Below are 10,399 nucleotides of genomic sequence, written 5' to 3'. Positions count from 1 at the left end.
TCCCCATCCCCTGCCGAGCGGCTCGAGTTGGTCGAATCCTCCGTGTACGCGTGGTACGGTGGCAGAAAGTCATCGTCATCCTCCTCATCCGAGAGACCACCGGCCGTCTTTGTGCGAGGCGGTTGCCAGGGAACGAGCACATCCTGCGATTCGAACCGCCGGTGCCGTTGCTCCAGTGCCCAGACCGTAATGATGACGCGGCCTCCTATCCGCAGGATCCTTGCCAGTTCCCGGATTGCACCGACACGTCGCTCGGCCGTGGCAAAATGGTGGACCACCGCCAACGACAGCACCGCATCGAACGATTCATCCCGGAACGGTAGCTCGAGGTTATCACAAATTGCTACCTGCAAGGTGGAGTGGCGTTTAGTGTCTGTGCTGTCAGTGATTGAGTGGAGTGGATTACTCACTTCTGCACCTTTCCCGTGGGCAACCTGGGCCAATCGGTAGCAACGATCGACACCGATCGTGTAGATGAGCGGATTGAACCCGGCCAGATACCGACCGTTCCCACACCCGACGTCACAGACCAGTGAGCCCGGTTCAAGGCCGGTCAGAAATTGGGCCACTTTCGGGCGGATCTGCCCGTTCGGTTCCTCGCAGTTTTCGTAGACGTCGTGCACGTAGGCCCGCTCGAGAGCCGCCGATCGTCCGCTGACATCCGTGCGGCTGCTGCGGTCTGTCATCGATCGAGTTTCAGTCGTTTCCTCTGGAATTGACAAAACAAGAACCGTTAGTTGGTCAAACTGGAGGAAGTGCTAGCAAATGTGGACGTGGCGCGATAGTTGATCAGATTACAGGGTGCCAACGTCAAAGTGATACATCTAAACTATGTCACAGAATTAAGAATAGCTTTTATTTCGCGCTGCTGAGTGTTTTAATAACATGTTACAACACTAAACTTACTATTTAATTAGTTGCATTCAACTCTTTCGCCTTTGTTTTTAATTACTGCCCGAAGTCGCTTTTGGAAACCTTGACACGCATATCTGCCCATATCTTCACCAAATGATTTTTAAGAGACCAAACTCATAGGAAATATGTTTCCTAGTTTTCGTAACATTTATCCTCATACGCTTAAGTCCACTGGCTTCAAATCTGGAGACGTTGCGGGCCATTCCGATGAGCTTATAAAACATGGCAAATTGTGCGCATAGCGTGCCTGCACAATCAATTTTTTATGTGCTGGTGCTAAACCCTATTGGAAACAAAAATCATTTTCTCCCTATAGTATCTTCGCACAAGGAATCAAATTAACCTTGAAAACGATAATTTTGTTAATTTTTACGCCGTTATCGACGAATAACAGGGGTACCATTTCCCTTTGTGATGATATTGCTGACCAGACCGTCACAGGTGGTCCGTGTGGTGCCTGTGTTTTTTTATTGGGTGGTATATCACAAAGACTTATGCCATAGACACGATCATTTTTCTTATTTAAAGTTGCTTCCAAAATAGACCATTGTTCATCTGGACAAATTATGCTGTGAGCAGCGTGCCTCTTCAGGAGCATCCGAGATCTGGCATTCCTATCGGTCACATTTTTGCGAGACAACCCGTGAACCCTCTGGTTCTTCAAAAGGTTATATCCAAGGTCCTTTTAATATAGGGTCTTTTTTTTATAAGCAAGTGTGCCTCATTTTTATCAATTCTTGTTAGCGCCTCTGCGACAAGGACTACACAAAGCCAAAATTCTTCAAGAGAAGCATTCTTCGAAGGATAATTGTCCCAGTATGTAAGGAGGGGCAATGAAGTCACTATCACTGACTGACGAACCAGCCGATAAGATCTTGTTAGGGCCGTGGGATGGAAATCTTCGGTAACAGCCCCAGTAGTAGTGGACAAATCGTCAAGTGCAGCATTATCAGCCGTTAATACCTTAAAAGTTTAAGTGTTATAGTTGCTCGTATTAAAAATTCTAAATTCTTGCTACAATAAGTTGCATTACTTTTCACAACCGACCATATTGTGATCAAGGAATGGGCTGACCATGCCAACATGTTCGATTTAAATACAAAAATTAACAATCGATTGGTATCGTACTATTATTTTATACTTAATTTGAATTGGAAAATCAGCAAATCTGTCAATTAACTTGTCTATTTACTGCGTGGACTAAATTCCTAGCTGCAGTATAAGATTTTTTGAAACCTTCATTCTGTCTGCATCGATTTAAAAGTGACACGAACTGACGCTAAACATTAATGAGAAACTCTTAATCCGCCTTCGAAAGCCTTCGAGAGCGGCCCAGAGAGAAACTCCAGTACCAGGCTTCGAATTTGCAGCTAAATCCTCACCAAGTGCGTACCATTTGTAGATCTACGGCCATGGTAACACCCGAATGGCGTCACAATTCACTCCAATGAATCTAGCCGACGGAACATCTTAACTAATGGACCAGGTCTAGCCCTCGCTCTCTCTCTCTTTCTGATATGTTCAGCATCTTCAACGCCCTCCCTGAGAGCCAGCAGTGTCATCGCCCCAGCATAGATAACATAAATAATCAGCAGGAATTTAATTTGGAATAATTTAATCACTCCCAGTGCCTCTCGACGGAGTTTACGACGGAGCGTCTCCCGTTACCATACGTTTCGTCCCGTCGGTCTTATCCGGGTCTCTATACCGGTGGCACGTTGGAATTTCATTGAGAGACAGCCGTGAGTGGGAACATGTCTGTGGGAAGCTGCGATACCCCCAGAGCCACCAGGAAATCAAAACCGAGAATTACGAAAATAAACTGGCATCAAATTCATACCGCTACCGCTTTCCGGCCAGCACGCCTAGCATCAAGGAAGTGAAGCGCTGGTGAAGCGCTAAAGGCCATATGGATGTGGCCAAAAATAAAATGTAGCACGTATTGCGCCGTGATGCTCGGTGGAGCACGAAGGTGCATCCGTTACTCCTTGGCCGTGAATTGGCGGCGATCCTGATTCACCTGATTTCGCTTTTTTCCGTTGCTGTTGCTGGTTGGAAATTGGATGATGGAGCATTATCGGGCATCTCATCCGCAGCATCTCAACGGCTACGAATCCTGCCATACTCCTTCCGGACGGTCCGGACCAGCACTACGACGACGAACAAGAAGCACATCATGCCACCGATGCCAGCAAACGGAACCAGCATAGAAAGAGTCAAGAGTCAATGAACAGCTCTCTGGGGCAGCAACGATGGAGTAAGGTTGCATCGTATCGCCTTTGAATAGAATAGAGAGAGTAACTCACGGGAAAGCACATCCGATTTGACCTTCGCTGTCGCTTGCCGGTGGTTCGTGGCCCGGCAGCCATTGCATTTTGATTAATGTCAGTCGATTGGGTTGCCGCTACGGCGTACTTGAACCCTGGTTTGGTTTGCTGGCTGGCCCCCGAACGAGGTGGGTCAAGGCACCCGCGACAACCTCTCACAACCCCTCACGGACTCTCTGAATCCCGGTGTACCGGAGGTTTGAAGCGACAGAGCGGACCATAGCCGAACCATCGATAAGGTTTCCACTCCGGAGAAAGAAGAGGGAGTGTTGAAGAAAATGGAATGGTAAGGGGGTGCTGCATCGATGAAAAACGAGGTTCGCATGCACGCTAACGCCTCGGTTGCATGCATCTTCGATAAAGGTGGACGCCGCCAAGACAACGGAGCTAAAGGCCCGGGTCCCGGGGCTTTACTAATCGACCGCAGCAAACAGCTAGCCGAAACCGAACCGATAGCAGGAAGTCTCTGGCCCAACTTGCCAGGACGGGCCAGGCCACTTCCGCTCTTAACCTGCACCTTAACCAAACCGGGACACGCGAACCCCACTTGCTAGCTGGTCGCTGTGGTCAAATTTAGGCACAATCTGGTTGCATTTGGTCGATAAATTTTCCTATTCCACTTTTTCCAACTTTTATCCCTGAGCCGCGGCCTCCCCTCCGGTTTCCCGTTCCGGCCCTGTCGTTGTGGCGTTTGTGGTTTGCGGCCAAACGTCATAATAATAAGAGGAAGAGAGGCCAATTTGCCGCAATATGCGGTGCATATACGGGGGGGGGGGGGGGGGGTTTGTAAAGTGCAGCAACAACCTTCGAGGAACGTTCGTCTTGTTCCCATCTTCACCACCAGGCCAGGCCAGGAGTTCCTTGTGCCTTGTCGGCTTACTGCCGTGCCGTGTTGGAAGGGAAACGGAGCAGGATTTGTAACGTGGCGCAAAGTACAATGTTTGCTGCAGCTTAATTAGCCCTCGGTGGCCTTCAGCAGCAATGGTGGCACGGCAACGGTTGTAGCCACAGCATTGGGTCCTGCGAGACCGTCCCTGGACAGCTTTAAATAGTGCCAAGTCAATCGAAGGTACCTCACCACTCGAACAACTAGTCGAACAAACGGTTTCACAAAACGGTTTATCCCTCCCTTTGGAGCTTTTCGATCGAACCGGGTCGAACCTGATGATGATCTAGAGCGCCCCCCCCCCCTTTTCGGGGTTCACGCTAACGACTTGTTAATTGTATTCGTCCCGGGAGAGAGAGAGAGCCGGCCAACCACCAGCGACCGATGGCTGACAAATTAATTCCGAATGACCGGTTGCTGGTACACACAAGCTAGGCTAGGGGATGAATATTAATTCTTGGGGTTCTTCTCTGGACCGTCTATGGGCGGCTAGTGGGTGGGATGAGGCCAGTACAGAAACTTTAACTCCATTGCGTCGGGGAAGCTACCTTTTGCTACTCAACTAGCCTTCGACTAGTCACATGGTTGCGAATGAATAAAGATGAATGCTTTTCGGTGGCCTGGGCCGGGTGTGGACGACCACTTTCCCGGCCAGCAGCCAGGGTAATGGAGTTGGAGAAAATGAAATGGGGAAACATCCGAACGAAGCGAACCGCGGCTCATTTCCATTAGTGCAACTCTCTGCACTCGCTGGCTGCTAACCCGCCCTCACTGTTCTGAGAATTCTTACGTCATTCTGTAACTGACAGTAGTAGCTGGGTTTAAAAAGGTTACTGACGGCGCCCCGATCGGTCATTTTCTGGTGAAAGCGCATGGTCTAGGTTATCTTCAGATGCTAGGCTATGAGCAATATGGTTTGGCTCCAAAGGGAAGGCTCAAAGCTGTGACGATATACTACCATGATAAAAAGTAAACCGGAATTTTGTCATAAAAAGAAAAGTATTTGTTGAATCTTCAAATACAAAGCAGTCCCTGTCGGATGCAATGCACTAGTGCCAGCGTTTGATCCACTCCTGGAAACTTTTCTGGAGTCGATTTTTAGTATACACATTAGTGCCACCGCCGATTTTAGTTTTAATGCCTCCACACTCTCAAAACGAGTTCCTCGTAGTGGTTTTTTGAGTCAATTGAATAGGAAGAAGTCAAGAATATACGAAATTAGGTAAATTGGCCGGTTGTTGAATGGTATTGGTGTTGTTTTTGACGAGACACTATCGAATAATCAACGCATTATCAGATGGCGCCTTATCGTTATAGAGAATCCACGAGTTGTTACCCCAAAACAGCAGGTTTTTTTTGCGGATAGATCCGAATGATTTCTTTGCTGTCTCAGCTATCTCTCTTATCGTCAATTTGCGATTTTCAATCAACAATTGTCGGATTTCATCGACGTTTTCGTCAGTTTTGGATGTCAATGGCCTTCCAGGACAACAATCGTCCTCAACAGCCTCACGACCACTTTTAAAGCGTTCATACCACTGGTACACCTGTGTTTTCGATAGAGAATCGTTAGCATAACACTATTGTATCATTTTTAATGTGTCGGAACACTTAATTTAATTTTCAACGTTGTTCATGTTTTGAATCCATTTTAAAAAAAAGCCATGACGTAAAAACTGAATGCAAACAAATCTCTGCTATAAACGTAAATGAACAGCTGGCAACCTGAAACTTGGTAAATACGTCTGTAACAGAGCTGTCAACGAGCTAAAGAAAAACGTGATGTGCAATTTTTGAAGTCCACAAGAACTTACATTGCTAAAGGCTACCGAAAATAGTAAAAAATATGAAATGTATGCTCAAGTTGCTAACTTGAGGAAGGAAATCTACTCAAGAAATTTGTCAAAAAGGACAAAATTTAGAATACCCCGGGACCATTATACTACCAATAGTCACTAACTCCACAAAAATGTAGCACCCTCTTTATACTCTATAAATAAAAAACAAATGTATATAGCTATAGGCAGGTTATAGGAATCTTATATTAGAATCTGGTGGTAAATATCTATTTTTTAGCATTCACACTGTAAGAATCAAGGCCAGAAATAGGCAAAGTCAGATTGAACTGGCTGTTCCATTCGCCTATTTCTAGGCATAGGATTCTTATAGTGTGAACGTTAGAAAAAAGAAATTACCACGAGATTCTAAGGTTAGCTTCTTATAGTCTGAACAAGCACTTCTGCTGAAGAGATGCACAATTCGAATGATGAAGGAATATCTTCAACTAGCGAAGACCTCTCCTCTGTTGATATCAATCTGCAGTTGATATCAAGCTCTGTTGAAATCAAGCTATGGTTCTGTGTACAATAGAAAAAAAATAGAAATCACCATCGACCTTTCTAATGATGATCGAACATCATCACTCTTCCAATAGACAATACAACAGAAGATCACACGAAGAAGTTATGTCAAGATCTCACATTCGTGAAACAAAAATCTTAAAAGCTGCTAATTCCAGGTAGACTCCAGCCCGCAGCTTGTATGCTCATTCAAGCATAAACAAATTGAACGTTTATATTGCCTCCCATTAGGTTATTATAACGAGGCCGAAAGCGAGAGAGAGAGAGAGAGATGGAGAGATCGGGTTAAATAGCAAACACCCAATACACTGTCATGGAAAAACCCCACCTAGCTTTGATGATTCGCTGCTGTCAGTGTGCTCGCTTGTGTGGTGCCTACAACTTGGTTCCGAAGACGGAGGAGCAACGCTATGGAAAGCTGTTTTTCAAATCAAACACATGTGTCAAGCACGCATGTTCCCCCGCAAAACGTCCTCCTGGAACGTGGAGGTTGTTTTATGGAAATTTTCCGAACTGAAATTAACTGAAAGCAATTGTCTGCGGGCGTAGTTCTAGTGCTGCGAGTCCTCGTGAGCAAGGCAGAAAGCGCATCTCATGCACGTGTCCACCGTAGGAAGTCGAAACATGGGCCGTTCCCTGCGCGTTGCAAAAGTACGTTTCACCATTCTCCAAAACCGAACTCGTGGCCACTGGCGAGTGAACCGTTAGTGAATCGCCAAGATGTTGGCGTTGGTGACGCTGCTGGAAGAGCTTACAAGTGGTGGAAAGGGTGCAAGTAATTTTCCATTTTTCCATCTCGATGCCCTAGAGCAACGAAAGGTCATCCGTGAGAGGAGGGGCTGTTGACTGGCTGATGGTTTGTAACCCACGCGATGACGCTCATCATCCTCATCATCATCAGCAGCAGAGCGCTGCGCTGCCCACGGTCCACGCGTGTCACGTCGCGTTGTTGAGATCATTGTTCACCCCTAACCCGATCCGTCGTGGGCATGTGGGAGACGCCCGTTTCTTGAGCTTCTGCCCGGCTACTCCGAGAGTCGAGATTGGCATCCGGAAAACCGGATTTCCATTGCGAGAATCCGTGCACCAGTCCGTTCGGGGGAGGGTGATGAACTGATCGTGTGGTACGATGACGTATCGCCTACTGGCAGCAGCGCCAAGTACTCTGTGGCCACCACCATGACAAGGCACATACTCGGCTCGGTGATATCATCGTCACTCCGATTGCGCTTTTGCGGGCCGGGCACTATAAACCCACGAAAAGACATCAATTGGCATTAGCTTGCGCTCTGTCCGGGGGGGGGAGCATTCCGATTCCGAGCAATTGTCTTGCTGTCTGCTGACAAGCTGCAGAAAGAACGAGAACATAACATTGGCCAAAAAGGAATGCCACCCAGCCGAGTCATGTTACGCGGCGAGTTTCGAGTGCGTAGAGGCGGTTGCGGCCACCAAACAACCACTAATCACACGGTTCCGGTGCTCATCTCAGCCAATTGCCGATTTGCCGATGCCTTTCAATCGCTCGCCGATGGCGATGGTGTATGACGTACACTCCCAGTGACCGGGAGGCCGTATCCGTGGTACGCATAAAATAAATAAATAAAACAAATTGATCCACGGCGCACAATGGAGCGTGGCGATGGCGGTGGCTGTGGTGACCAGAACGGTCGGCCGGTCGGTCGAGTCAGTGTTCTGGGTCGTCGCGCTGGAGCCAGCCAGAACACTGGTCGGTATCCCTCCAGAACACTGGTTGGCGCCCAGTGCGGTGGCTAGACTCTGCTCGTATAATGGCTGACTGTCTGGCTAGAAAGCCAAAAAGAAAACAAAAAAAAGCAGACACTCCATTCCGTGGTCTATTCCGACAATAAAGCCACCGATGCGCCGGAAGGTCAGGTCTCAGATCCGGAATGGAACGGAATCGAGACGAGATCGGTTAATAAGGCACTCTAATCAGCGACCACTTCGCAAAAGGATGCGAAAACATTAACCATCTGGCGGGCGGGAGTCCTTTAGCATAATTGCGGCCACAGCAGGAGGCGGCACCGGGCATATGTAGGACACAGCAGCCCCCCCCCTCGGTCGTGGTCAGCTTGGCATCAATTGTTTGGCAATCTGGCTCTGCTGCTGGAGTGTTGGAGTCCATTTTATTGGTCTCCATAAACCCAGGACGAGTGTAGAGCCGGCGGGAGCATAATTGCTGGCCTCGAAATCAATTCATTTATTACACTCCAAACGGGGGGAGTGGCGGTGTCGATTGGGTTCGCACTCGTCCTGGTTTAAGGAAGGAAACTGTCAGTGGTCGGTGTCTGTAATGGAGTTTTATGATCCAATGCCCTCCCTCCCTCATAATGAGGAACCGTTTTATTGTCTGGCTGGAAACAGGGGGTGATAATTGCTGCTGCCGCACATATGCTTGGTCCATTTGGCGTGTTCCAGCGCCCTGGACGAGGATCTTCGATCGTGTATAGGGTGTACGATAAAAAATGAGAAAATCCTTTATTATAGTTTAAAGCCATTTTTAGTGTTTTCTACTGTTTTAAAATATGTTATTTTGTTTTATATTTCTTTGTTTACACAGGCCTTAGGGCGAACAAGCGCCCATATTGAGTAGTCCAACGAATTTAAATCAGGATCGCTTTGAGGCCATAAATCGTTCGACCAAAAATACATGTTCTCTTTCAACCATGTTTGAGCCCGTGTAGACGTATGATAGGGGCCTCCATATTGCTGAAATTTAACATTTTGTTGAGTGTCGAAGTTTGCTTTAATCCTCGGTAAAACGTGTTCCTCCAAAAAATTGATATGCACACTTTATGAAAACTGGAAGCATTTTCCTTGGATTTAGAGACAACAGCTCCGAACATCATTATTCCACTGGGGTGCTCGAAGGTGAACTAGAATTTTATGTTCTCTGAAACATCCTTAGTCTTTAGGGTCAATATGAACCTATTCGTGCGGGAATTCGTTGCTGGATTAATCGTGAAAAGTTTCTCATCAGAGAACACAACGACCAGTTTCTACGTCTTCAAAACTGACAACAAATGTATCGATCAGTCTTTGCGAAGATATTTTATCCTTCCAGCTATTAAATTACGCATCACCCTACCTCTAATGGTTGCCTTTAGATCATCTTTGACCAACCAAATCATGGAGGATCTTGAGATATTCGTCTCTTTTGCAAGCATTCGTATGGATCGCAATGGATTACGCTTAACTTTTACTCTCACCGATCTTACAACTATTTCAATGAGCTCAGATCGTTGCCGACCACTACCGTGTATCCTGGACCTTGGCCTTTCATAAATAGTCCGTTTAAGCCGGTAAACAATGCAAAGATCCGATATCCGCTACTATTTCTTTGGAAGTTTTTTTTTCGCGCAAAGCAAACTCGACACTGTCGCCTTTGAGAACATTTTTCCCAACAAACAACTTTTGCACGACTATTTTGCAAACATTATTTGATAGATGTGAGTCTTACGAATACAACAATACCCCATAATGCCATACTGGTGTTAAAAAAATATCCAAAAGCGAGCAATGAAAACATTTTCATTTCTTTTATAGTACACCCTGTAGATGATGACGATGATGGTGATGATACTCGGTACTTACCCTCATAGCTGGTGCCTCCGATTTTGCTCTTCGCTAGCGGGAAGCTGGAGGTTGAGGTGGACGAGGACGTTAGCGTTCCCATCGGGATTGCACGTCCGCATGCACGCACGCACTGGGTCGCACTGGCACTGGCAGAGTTTTCACGAGTTTTAACTGGAAATTGCTCCTGTTTGCCGATAACACAGTAGTAGCGGAACCAGTAGTAGTGCAGCCGGTTATCCGACTTTTCCGGTTTATTGAAACCCTGGGAAGGCACCACCAGAACACCACCACCACCACGAGACGGTGGACCGATTCGC

At 47.0% G+C, this 10,399-nt stretch overlaps 1 protein-coding gene across 2 annotated transcripts in view; it reads right to left on the bottom strand.

Moving 5' to 3' along the window:
* LOC126570056 (platelet binding protein GspB) overlaps positions 1 to 10,399 on the bottom strand; it is an 18,961-nt gene extending 8,562 nt beyond the window's left edge. For both annotated transcript variants that reach the window (XM_050227510.1, XM_050227511.1), the window contains exons 1-3: positions 10,101 to 10,399; positions 411 to 709; positions 1 to 347 (exon numbers count right to left, since the gene is read on the bottom strand). The exon at positions 1 to 347 is cut by the window's left edge and continues 67 nt beyond it. In XM_050227510.1, the coding sequence (XP_050083467.1) occupies positions 1 to 347; positions 411 to 709; positions 10,101 to 10,182 (728 nt within the window). In that variant the 5' untranslated portion in view covers positions 10,183 to 10,399. The remainder of the gene's footprint in view (positions 348 to 410; positions 710 to 10,100) is intronic.

Source organism: Anopheles aquasalis, chromosome 2 (assembly GCF_943734665.1).
Source record: "Anopheles aquasalis chromosome 2, idAnoAquaMG_Q_19, whole genome shotgun sequence".
Classification (NCBI taxonomy): domain Eukaryota; kingdom Metazoa; phylum Arthropoda; class Insecta; order Diptera; family Culicidae; genus Anopheles; species Anopheles aquasalis.
Note: the sequence above shows the minus strand (reverse complement) of the source record. Positions and strands in the feature narration are given on the sequence as shown.